Here is a 12533-nt window from a genome sequence, read left to right as displayed (position 1 = left end):
ATTCGTCAACTGAAAATTCACTTCTTCTCACAGTATTCAAGTTCTCTGATAGCACAGCAAAAAATCAAAATAAGAGGTGAATAACCATTATGCTGTTACACAGAACATCATCTGCACCGCAAATAACACAACAGAAATGCATTTCTTGAGAGCCCCATCCTTGAAGATCCTCCTGTGCTGTCTCTGACAGTCAGGACTTGTTTACACACAGTTGTCTGTCATTGCAAAAGGAGGAGGAAGAGAGGAAAGAGCAGCTTTTGGCTTAGGTCATGCCCTTGACGAGGTGTCGCTGTGTCTGTGACGAGCAAGCAAGCTGGGCACAGAGGGACTGTGACTGATGGTGCCACTGAGGTCCCCACGCAGGCACCATCCCTCATCCCACCATGCCAGCAGTAAAAGCGAGTGAGCCACCATTGCTACATTTAACACTTGTACATTTTTATTTCGTTAAATCAGCCATTGTACACATTGCAGCTATGTATTGTTAGTGTTGTATCTTTTTAATTTTTAACTAATACATGCCCTCATAGATATATTCAATTAGTGTTATCACCATGGGAACAAGATGCTGATTCGTCAACTTAAAATTCACTTCTTCTCACAGTATTCAAGTTCTCTGATAACACAGCAAAAAATCAAAATAAGAGGTGAATAACCATTATGCTGTTACACAGAACATCATCTGCACCGCAAATAACACAACAGAAATGCATTTCTTGAGAACCCCATCCTTGAAGACCCTCCTGTGCTGTCTCTGACAGTCAGGAAGCCACGATGCGCTGTGAGATGTTTCATCAGGGGTCTCATTCGATTTGGCTGCCAAAACACTTTTTTCTTTAAGTTTCTTTTCTTGCCTGCCCAAAAAGTGTCAGCACGGCACCTATTGGTTCTGCCTGCAGGAAGCCAGAACTCCAGAGGTGTTTCCATGCTTTTGGCATTATTACCTTAATGAGGAAGTGCCCTTGTTCTGAGCACTGAGTGAGTCATTAAAAAAAAACAAAACCAAAGAACCCTATAATTGTAGAAGGCCAGATAAGCTTGGACAAAGGATTGCTCCTAGAAGAGAGGGTTGGTTTTACTCTGGTGCTGACTCTACTATTAAAAAAATGAGATAGCTGTTTAAAAGCATTAAGTTGGTATGTTTGTGTGTATGCGTGTTATGCTAAAACCCTACAGAGCTTCCTCCACTAAATATTAAGGTATAGAACACCCAAAACATCAGATCCCTACGTTCCCCTTGTGGAAAAGAAAAGTGCAGACATGCTAATGTGGTTTTCAGAGGGTCGATTTAGAAATATATATATATAATATATAGTTACATAACAAAATATGAACAGAAACCGGCTGCTGAGGATTGTGAGCACTTGTTCTTTAAAAAACACTTAGAAGATAAAAACTGCTCGCTCAGTGCTAAGAGGGCCAAGAAGCTGACATGGTTCTAGGAGGGTTTGGTTTTGACCTTCAAATGCCACATGCGTGTATCGGCTAAGAGGCAATCTCGATAAAACATGGTGAATTAATTATTTTCCTTGTATAGTGGGTAAGTCTTTGTCCGTAGTTATCTACAGTGCAGTGGCCAGCAGGAAGCACCCCCAGTTGGTCGGTGAGGTCGGCTAAGCAGTGATGGAAACGGGAAACTACCGGAGTTAGGATTGTTTAATACACCCTGCCACAGGTCCAGATCTATAGGCTTGAATACCATATGTGAACATGCCGCAGGTAGAGCTGCTAGCAACTTGGGTACCTAGTGGGGAAGCTTTTCTTTCTTTTTCTTTTGGAAACGTTGCAGTGGCTGTGTGAAGGTGACTGTGCAATTAATGGCCACAGTCAGCTGTGATTCACGTGAACAGCTGCCTTTTGCCTGACTCGCACAGCCTTTGCCTAGACCGGATCTCTAAACAGTAACTCTTAGTATTCGGTAGCTCTGCAGCGCTTCCTCCTGGGCCAGTCATTGTCTGTGGTCCGGGTGGTGCCATTCCGTGATCTGTTGCCATTCCGCAGGGTCACTGCACCTCACAACCCACGATGCCCATGGGCAGTGAGTGTTCTGCAGTCTCGTGAGTTCAAATACTCTGCTATTTACAGTTTACACGTCAACTCCTTTGTATGGTGCATGTACACAGTCAGTGGAAGAGGCCTGTCAATGAAGTCTGCTTGGCAAGGGCCATGTCGGTAAGCGAGCGCCAGAGCAAAGGGACAGGGACAAGTGGCAACGCTGACAGGGTGCCAGCACGGCGGATAAATCATCCTGCCTGAAGGATGCTATCTTTGGTCACAAATTAGCTTACAGGGTAAAAAATCATAACAGCACAAAACGCAACTTGGGATGGGGAGAAATGAATTCACTGCAGCTGCAGAGGTAGGAGCGGCAGTGATGGCTCTGCTACCCAGGGACGGTGATGGCTGCGTATGGGAGGGGTCACGTGGCGCTGTGCAGGGGCGGCAGCTTCTCACTTGGCCTCCTTTGTCCAGTCCTCTTGGCAGAAGTGCCTAAGAAGCTGCTGGAGGTCATGCTGGAGGTCATCCCTGGGGAGTGCTTCTGGGGTGTCTTCCAGCTCTTCTATGTGAACATGTTTTCCATAGCGGTCCTTCATCACAGTCCTCTTCTGTGTGCTGGCTTTACTTAGTATTGTCCTGGAACCAAAAAAAATGAGACCTGACTTAGAAAGGCCATGGTTCTGGAGGTCTGAGAGAATCGTGGTTTTCAGGCTTTTCCAAGGCAGAGTTATACATGCTGGAGAGAAGGCACAGCAAGGTGTAAGTATGATGCAATAGTCAACTCCTATGGATTTTTATCCTTTTTATTTTATATATTCTCTATATTCTTTACACATGTGTTTGTAGCCTATTATTATAACCTAGCTTCAGTATTTTCTTAGGCAGAAAGACAAAACAAATTCCAGGACCCCTATGCTATCTTGGTATCTTCCTTAGAAGACCCCTTGCTATCTTCCTTAGAAACCAAGGTTGAAATCAGATCTTTGAGACATCTTTTTATCAACAGAGCTGAGTCCTCATCCAAGGAGGGGTGGATTTAGAAGGTACTAGAGCTGGGGCATTACTTCACTGGGTGTGCTTTTAGCTGGGGACTCTTGTCAGGTACGGTAATTTGCAAAATCAATAAAAATTTTACATGCATCATGCAGGGTGTGCATCCTCAGCATTTTCCAGCTGAGGATCTCTATATAAAGGTACCCCTGTTTACCACCCTGTGTCTGCCTCTTATTTCTAGAACCAGAGGTAAAGGCATCCAAGTGCATGGAGAATGGATGATGGATGCAGAGTGAAGGATAGATGCACGGAGAATGAAGGGTGGATTTATGAAGCATGGATGACAATTGGAGAAAGGTTGATGAATGAAAGGAGACTGAAGAATGATAATTGGAGAGGGAGTGGATGGAGAGTGGATGAGCAATGAATGGATAGATGGATGAATGCTAATTAAAATTAGCAAATCAATAGAGACTGTACACGTGTTGTTCTGGGTGTGCATCATCGGCATTTTCTACCTGAGGGAAAGTGCACCTAAGGATCCTTACATAAAGGTACCCCTGTTTACCACCCTGTGTCTGCCTCTTATTTCTAGAACTAGACAGAAAGGCATCCAAGTGCATGGAGAACAGATGGGTGGATGGGTGGATGGATGGATGCATGCATGCATGCATGGATGCATGCATGTATGGAGACTGGATGACTAATGAATGAGGAATGGATGGATGGAGAATTGGATGATGATTGAAAGGATGGAGAGTGGATGATGAACAAATGAGGAATGAAGGTTGGATGGATGGAGGGTGGATGATGAATGGAGAGCTGCATGATGATATTTATTGATCTCTAGCCATTCTCCAGCCATCCATTCATTCTCTATTCAATTAGAACTATACTACTTTGCTGAACTTATAAAACTGTAGAAAATAAAGACCAGCCTTTGTATTAACCCCTGTATCCATGTTGTGTGCAAAGTGCTTTATTTCAGGGTTCTGTACGCCATCACCGCTGCCAGGTTAGTCATTGCTTTAGTAGCACTGCAAGTAAAGCTTAGCAGGCACTCACTGCAATCCACTCCTGTGACTGGGTTAATTTGTTTGCAGTAATACTTCATCAGCTTGCCAAGCCAAACCTTTTAATTACTGATCCATCATCTTTCTTGATTTCTTTCTCTACCAAAGCAGGGACTTGCACTGTCATGTGGTGACCTGTATAGCTCAAAGCCTCCAATGAAAACATAAACCTTAAATTAAAATACCCGCAAAACACCTGGAGCTCTTCCTACCTTAGTCCTTCATATTCACACAGCCCAATGCTGAGAAAATGCTGAACAGGCACCTGTAAGAAGCAACTGCATCCTTTCAAGCATCCCTCCCTCCTGCAGACACATGACATACAGTGTCTCCTAGGGGGCAGTTTCATTTCAGTAATGATTGTACTAAAGCATGTCACAGTAGTGGCTCCAGACATGTGGATTTACTGAGACAGTAGCTGGGTGCTAAGTGCGCCTTCCCAAGCAGCCTCTTTGAACTTTTACCAGACAGCTTTTGCCCCTTGTTTGGCCTCTGTGAGAAAAAGGGGACCAGGCTGCTGGTCTGGATTCCTGGTCACAAAACCCAAAAATGCATACCCACATCACCTATTGCTGCACAGCTTTTATCTATTTATCTGTTTTTAAGTATTTATTTCAACTTCTAAGACATGCTAATAAAGATGACGAGAGACAGGATGGAGGGGAGGAACACATCCATTTACCCAGGGTGAGGGCTTAACTGTAGCCACTTCTACAATAACCTCCACAGTGATAACACAGGAATGAACTTTAACTGCACTCACACCCAAGACTTCTAAGAATTTCACACAAAGCCTTCATGATGTTTTCTTTTAATCTTAGCAAGCGCCTTTGCTAATTCTGCAATGCCAGCTTTTACTACACATTGTTTATAGATGCATATTTTTGTAACACTGCTGAGTATAAGAACAGAGTTACCCTCAGTTTAGGACTGCTGGGCCACCGGCTGTGGTCCTTTCAGGAGAACAGACTTTGTCCCTGGGGTTGTGGCCACACATGCTGTACTGCTGTAATATATAAAAGTTGTTTTTACCTCTTCAAAGTCTTCTTTGGCTGATGGAAGATCAGAAGCCAGGCTGGCATCCCCCAGGTGTTTCTCTGTCCTCTCTCCATGCACTACAGTGGTCTTTATGACCTTGCTGACTTTCCGGCCCTCCACTGGTTCGGACTGGAATTTGGAGGCACTAGAGAGAATGGCAGGTTCCGACAGGGTCACCTGCAAGGTTAGAAAGCACAAGTGAGATGGAGATGAACTCCACACTTCACGATGTGTGCTGGCCAAATTAACTGCTGTGTCTAGGGGCTCCACAGGGTAAAGTGTAGATCTGCTAAGGTCAGCATACTGGAAAGAAAAAAAAAAACAGAAAAAAGAAAAAAAGGGGAAAAATGAAAAAGGAAAATAGAAAATAGGAAAAAAGAAAAAGAAAAAAATAGAAAAAAAAGAAAAAATGAAAAAGAGGAAAAAGAAAAAAAATAAAAAGGAAGAAATGTAAAAAGAAAAATAGGAAAAAAGAAAAAAGGTAAAGAGAAGAAGGAAAACAATAAAAAGAAGTAAAAAAGAAAAACAAGAAAAGAAAACAGGAGAAAAGCAAAATATAAACAAAAGAAAAAATAAAAAAAAGGAAAACGAGGGGAAAAGAAAAAGGAAAAATAGGAAAAAAGAAAAAGAAAAAATAAAAATTAAAAAAGGGAAAAGAGTAAAAAAAGGAAAAAATACAATAGAAAAAAAACATTTTAAAAAAGAAAACGGAAAATAGAAAAAAGGGGGGGAAAATCAAGGCTTTTCTTTCTTGTTACTTTACTACTAAAGAATTACTCCTGATGAGTAATTCCTGCAAGCAAAAGTATCCGTGATGTTTCTTACAATTGCAATAACTGCTTGCTGCACCTTGCTTTTGGCCCAGCACTGCTGACAGCACACCCATTGCCAGCTTCTGGTCCTTCCTCACAACTTGGTTGTGCTGATCCAATTGCCTGTAGGACCACACAGTGAAGTACAGCAGGAAGGCACTTACCTTTTCAGACTGTATGTAATTACCTGGCTCTAAAACAGTTTTTCTTTAAATCACAGATGTTTTTAGCCTCTTCCAGAACAGACCAGCAAGGTAAACTTACTGCAGCTATGGGGTTCTAGGACTGAGTGGCAGAATGAGCACGCTAAGCTGCAGTGGTTAAGAACCCTGCTGGGGTGGTGCTGCTCTGTGCCACAGCAGGCAAAGCACACCCTACCTCTGAGTGCTCACTGTCACTCTTCAGCACAACTCGCTTCACCACTTTGGAATAACCATCTCCCTCTTCCACAGGGACAGGGGCTTGCGGTGCTCCCTGCATTAGCACTTCCTCTTTTTCCATGCCATCTGGAGCAACATATCGCCGGATGATCTTCCGAGTCACCTGAAGGAACGGAGTTTAGTCCCCAGAGATGTAGCAGTAAAATATTCCTCTTTGTTCTCTATCTAGTATTTGCTACTCAAAGGGCATTTTGTCCTGCATGACAAAGAACCTGCATAGATGCTTCTGTGTTCTATTCCTCATCTCCTACTCAAGAGACTCATCTGGTGCTAAAGCTCTCAAGGCACTGGCTGGCCAAAGCAAGAAGAGAATTACAGGGTCAAGATGTGAAATTGCTCAGGAGAATGGGTGTGCATCCTTCTGTGGATGACCCAAACCTCTGTGTGGCACAGTTCAAGACACAGACCTATCCATAAGAACTGTCACACTTGCTTCTGTGCAATGAGACCAAGGAATCTTTGGTTGGGGTGGTTTATTATTCTACCAGGAATTAAACAGGTTCCAGAGACAGCCTATCCAGCTGAAGGGGTGTGATGTCTTCCCAGAAGAAAGAAGATGGGGTTTGCCACCGTCCCAGCTCAGCCAAGTCCTAGACCTGGAGCACCAAGTTGTCAGATAAAGAAAAGAGCACAGAAGTTCCCCTTTCATGCTGAACAGAATTTGTTCTTCTAAGCATGATCTGATTTTGAAGATCTAGACTCTGGGTTTATCTGACTTTTACAGACCCAGGCTTCCATTGCTTTCATCAAGACAAGCAAACAAACAAACATCTCAGATAAGATTACAGTGGAGTGGATTTTTTGATGGGGTTTCAAAAAAAGAAATAAACAACTTTCTCCTAAAATATGGGCATCTATGCAGAATTTTCCTTGGCTTTAAATGAAAGTTAAAATACATCCTGTTAGGCTGTACACTGTAACAGAACAATTTTGAGAATCTAAATTATTGTTCAAACTTTGGTATCTCTCATGAGCTGAAATTCTCATTCCTTCCACTGTCTACTCTTCAAATCATGCCCCTTCATAGCAGAAAGTCTGGCATTTCTGTAGATGATTTTTTCTTCCTTTTACAGGGAAGAAAGAAGCTAGCAGGGGGCAGAACTGACAATACCTTCTTCACCACTGTGTGGCCATGTTCATCTGTGTACTGCTCTTCAGTGACTGTTTCTGGTGGCATTTCAGGCATAGTATCAGCCTGTACGACAAAGAACAAAGCTCTGTGAAGCAAGGCCTTCATGTGGGTCTTGAAATAAGCCATTTCAACATCAGTTAATTTGTTAGGGAATGGAAAAAAAATCACCAATGTTAGGGAAAAAAACTATTCTGCAAATAAATCCTTAGAAAGGCATGCACAGAAAAGTGATGCCACAGCACACAGGCAAAGATAAATTATATTGTTATAACAGCCTTGTTGTATATGGGGCTGACAAGCCTTCATCTTCCTCCTACCAAGGCATCTAGGGAGTTTAGAGGGGGGGTTAGCAGTGTTACTGTAATCATAAGGTTTATCCAGTGGAGATGCATTATTTGGGAGCATCCCAGCTTGAGGTGCAACACAAACTCAGGCCTAAGGCAGCACAGGCACATTCAGTGCAGCCATTGAACACTCGGTACCTGAATGATCACCCGGCGCCGAATTACTCTGGTAGTGACCATCTCGTCCTCGTCCGAGCTGAGCTCCAGCCCACCTAACTCCTCTGCTAACTCCTAGGGGAAGCATGATCTGTATGTGGCACTAGCAGTAGTTACAGCTTCTCTCTTCCTACACCAGCTTTGCAATTCCTACATTTTGCGTATGCTTTGTGGGTTAATTACACAGAAAAATACACAAAAGCTTTTAATCCTCCACAGGGGGAAGTACAGAGTGCAGGGTACAGACAGCAGGACTGAACAGTTTTGACAAGAGGACAGTGTAGCAGTAGCCTCAGAAAGATCAGGAAAAATTAGTAACAAGTGCTGAGCTTGTCTATCCTGCATAAGGAAGAATTAAAAGTTTAAACAAACACTTCGGATGTCAAAGAGAGGCTGGAAAGAATCCGCTGGGAAATAGCTGTAGTATAAAAATATAAAAGGGAAAATAAATAAGGGGAGGCGGTGGCACCAGCTGCTGTTGTTGTTTCACTTCAGTAAAAGAATCAGAAGGAAAAAGCAGTACATTATTTTGAGGACAACTGTCCTCCAGCTGTACTGAGCCCTGCTGTAGATACCCTTTCAATCATCTGATACACTTTAAATTCCACCTTTCCCTGAGATCCCAGAGGCAGAGCTCGGAAACCCTTCATTCTAGAGGTGATACCTTTAGTCACATAGTAGGCAAGAGAGAAGGCCTTGTTTCTAACAAACACAAAGGTGAAACAATTTCTGCTTCAGTACAGCTGTGCCTTCTCTGCTCTAACTTGGCTTATAAAGCTAATTTCCTACCCAAGGATGCCTTCTCCCTTTCTTCCACTTAGAATGGGCAAAGCAAGCTGTTTATTCTTAAATCTTCATCTGCCAGGAAACTTTAATTCTCCACTAAAAGTCATATGGTAGCTCTCATTCCTTGCCTGCGGATGTCTTCCCCTCTCTGAATGCTGCCATGAAGTCCCATGTCTCACACAACCCAAGACCTACCCAGCACAGTTTTTGATATCCTCTCCACTCTTCTGTCTCTGTATCTCTTTACTTCCTGTGTGCTACATAAACACCATTGTTCCAGTACATCCTTAGTACTCTGCAATGAGCAGCTGCTGTCTCTTTTCTGTCTCACCGACTTTAGAGACCTTTCACACCATTTCTGATGCTGCTCTGGGCTAGCCTTGCTTTTCTTTATGAGCTTTACTGGTATTACTTTGTCCACATTACATCTGTTTCAGTTTGCTTCTGCCCCTGTTACTGACACTCTCTCTCTCAGGCACAGATGGAACTGTCACAGACCAAAGGACAAAGAAGGGTAGAGCGGAACCAGAATTACCAGCCTAGACTTTGGGATCTGGGGTTTGCTTCAACTTAAAAAACCTCAGGAGAAAAGCTTTTACCTGAACCTTGAAACCACAGAGGGAAGGAGGAAAAACTCAGTGCCAGATGCAAATTAATTACAAATATTCTTATTTTAAAGAATGAGCGAGTCATAAAAATTGGTTTATTGAATCAATTGCATTGAGGCAAAGTTGTTGACTTACCTTTTCCAAAGATTCCTCTTCAAAGCCCCTTCCAGACTTCTCCATCTGCTCCTCAGTGGACTCCACAATCAGGAGACTAGATCTCCTTGGAGAGAGGCTTTCCTGGTGGATCTGGGGGTCCTCAGGCTCTTGGATGATGGGGGAGTCCCCTCTCTGCACTGGGGAGGGAGGCTGAGGGGGGGCTCTCTGAGCCTCTACCTTGGCCGTGCTTGAGTGCGCAGATTTTCCGCTCACTGCTTTTCCAGCTCCCATGGACTGCTCTGTTCCTGGAGTTGTGGCACTGTGAATTACAGGTCCAAGTGAGTTATTACTGTGCAGTGCTTCCCAATTTCCAGCAATGGAACATTAGGCACTGACTTCATATTGTTATATTGTCTGTTGTTCGGCAAGGTCTAGAAATAACTGATATTCCTTGACAGGAACTACAGAGCAGTCTGTCTGGGAATGCCACCCATCTTCCTCAGCAAATCTCCAACTGGATATCCAACCCTTCCATGCAAGTCTGCAAAACCTGGTATTTGTAAAGTATTTCAGAGAGCTTTGCTTTCACTTGTGCCCTCACATCTCTACATACTACCATTTAGGTTTTTTTGTGGGAGAGCCTGGATTGCTAGAGAAGGATGTGAGGCACCTACAACACTGAGCACAAGCTGTGCAGCTGCAAAGTGGAAAAAACAACTTTCATGTAGAATTCTGGAGCTTTAGCAAGCAGAAATATAGTAGAGGTTCAGGTTTTCTTTGTAATGGTATTTTTATGGTTGAGCCCTGATTCATGATTAATTGCTGCCCCAAGTTAGTTAAACTTATTATTATATTAGTTACTATGTAACACATTTATAAAGGAAATACATCTAACTCCAGCAAATGTACATTCAATATTGTTGCATATTTCCTCTTGGAGCATGTTCCTTACATGTTCCTATTTAAACCTACCCTGATTTTCCACCTAGTTAAAATTAGACCTGCAGCGTAGTGAAATTCCCCTGTCTTCATTACCCTCGTGTAGTGTTGGCACTATTGTCTCAAAGTATTCTCTGTTCCTCAAAGAAATTCATTTCCTGATGCAAATCCTTAGGGAGCGAGCATTGGTATTTTTGCCTAACACTGCAAGAAAAAATTTCCTAGATGGTATTTTCTCCCACAGTCTCTCCCAGCATATCCTGAGCAAAGGAATCCCCCTAAGTCCGTTTGGTGGACTCAACTGCCCTTTGAGTGCTGGGAGCTGCATCTCCACATCAAAGCTAATCACCTCCAGGAAAATCACTTCTTTGAATAGGGATTCTTGGTATTTTGCTGGCTTATTAATACCTGACTCTACCCTGCAGAGAGGTCTCAGCATGGACACATAATCAGGGAAGCTGTGGAGAAATAAACATGATCTATTTCAAATTCCATTCCAAATGACACCAACCCCACTAACAGCCCCACCTGAGAATTCAAGTTTTTGCTGCACAGGTCCTCTATGTGTACTCAATCATGTGTTATTCCTGTAAGTACTTGTGTCTTGCCTCAGTAATACTTTGTTTCTGCTCCTTTGGCCATCTGAAATGCACTTTTAAAAGTCCAGTTCTTAAGAGGTAGTTATGAGTTTTGTAAGTAATGATTAAATTGAAAAGAATTGCCTCCATTGAAAAAGCCATCCAGAATCTGAAGAAAGATTTGGATTACTTTCATTAATATGTCATCACTTGTCATCCAAGACATGAGGACTGAACATATACATAAAACCCCTTTCACTTCTCTACTAACCTGAATTTCTTTCCTATGTACTAGACACAGTTATTGCTTTGTGCTCACAGTGACAGACTGACTTTCTCCCCTCAGCCTTAAGGCTTCCTCCTCATGGATTAAAAAGTGAAAACCACAATTGGAGGAAAATTCTAGTGTGTTTGTAAGTTTCAAAGGCAACTGTAAAATCCTCTTATTACACAGAGAAAAGAGAACCTGTTCCCTATGGCTTCATCCTGCTCTTTTGGCACTTACAAACATTCCTGTTGTGAAGCAGATGGTTTCCCTGGCACATCTTGGGGTTTCCCTGAGAATTCAGCTTCTACTTGCTCCTTGTGTGCTTGCCTCAGAAGCTCAGCCATGGACACTTCGGCCTCGCTCCTGGGAGTACTGTCCTGGAACGGGGAATAACTGACAGACACATCTTCCTCGGAGACCAGAGGGGGGTGCTCGGTTGGCTCGCCATCCTTAGATAGTCTCTGCTGTTCCTGCTTGTGTCTCGAGCTGTACACTTCCTCTTGCAGTGCTGAAAACCCTTGCCAAGACAGAGAGATGAGAAATATCCTTACAAGTCTGACCAGAATGCAGAAGTCCTTCCCGTGCTCCGTGTGCATTGGAAATCCCCAGACACAACACATGACCTGAAGTTCTTGAATACCTTAAGTGGGAGGGCACCTGGCCTCTAGGAGTAGCCCAAGGCATGCAAGATTGCCACTACTATGGTCAGATTTGGACAGTAACAGGCAAAATAACATTTACCCAGGAATTTACCTCAATTTACCCAGATTTTACTGACTTTTCCCCCCATATCCATTATTTATCTGCTTCTGGAAAAATTAACTGTACAAAAAAAGATGAAAACGCTTCATAGAGGGCTAGGTGGAAGAAGTAGCTCATTTATGTACCATAGTCACTGGAAACCTAGTGAACTCTGAAGAACAAATTGGGGGGAAATGAAAAAGCTTGTACTGAATTTGAGCTGGACAGAGAGGTTAACATTCTAAAACCACTTGGCTGTGTTATGAGAATGCTAATTGTAACAAACAGCCTTCTAGTCCTACATTCTCTTCAAGACTGGGACTTTTGCAGCTGTCTAATATGCTTCAATATTGAGTTAGGCACCCAAAAGTGTCACTTCTGGAAAAGAGGATTTTATACCAAGTAATTTGGAGGTGTTTCTTCAGTTTGCAACCACTGAATCTAATCGACTGAACTTTCAAACTTAAGAAATGCAATAGCATCCTAACAGAATTACAATATCCTGGATACTCAAATCCAAAGGGATTTTCT

At 42.9% G+C, this 12533-nt stretch overlaps 1 protein-coding gene across 38 annotated transcripts in view; it reads right to left on the bottom strand.

Annotated features, from left to right (window-relative positions):
- Positions 1-417: 417 nt before the first annotated feature.
- Positions 418-12533, bottom strand: part of ANK2 (ankyrin 2) — a 277485-nt gene continuing 265369 nt past the window's right edge. For 30 of the 38 annotated variants that reach the window (XM_071431333.1, XM_071431335.1, XM_071431336.1 and 27 more), the window contains 7 exons: positions 11499-11778; positions 9516-9795; positions 7969-8061; positions 7466-7549; positions 6293-6457; positions 5097-5279; positions 2425-2634 (listed from right to left, as the gene is read on the bottom strand). In XM_071431333.1, coding sequence (XP_071287434.1) covers positions 2620-2634; positions 5097-5279; positions 6293-6457; positions 7466-7549; positions 7969-8061; positions 9516-9795; positions 11499-11778 — 1100 coding nt within the window. In that variant the 3' untranslated portion in view covers positions 2425-2619. Of the gene's footprint in view, positions 2635-4123; positions 4216-5096; positions 5280-6292; positions 6458-7465; positions 7550-7968; positions 8062-9515; positions 9796-11498; positions 11779-12533 lie in introns of all 38 variants that reach the window. The other 8 variants (XM_071431364.1, XM_071431367.1, XM_071431366.1 and 5 more) reach the window with 5 other exon arrangements.

This window comes from Agelaius tricolor, unplaced genomic scaffold (assembly GCF_023055355.1).
Source record: "Agelaius tricolor isolate 1412-34295 unplaced genomic scaffold, bAgeTri1.0.p SCAF_8, whole genome shotgun sequence".
Taxonomy (NCBI): Eukaryota; Metazoa; Chordata; class Aves; order Passeriformes; family Icteridae; genus Agelaius; species Agelaius tricolor.
The sequence above is the reverse complement of the archived record's forward strand: the minus strand, read 5'-3'. Positions and strand labels throughout refer to the sequence as shown.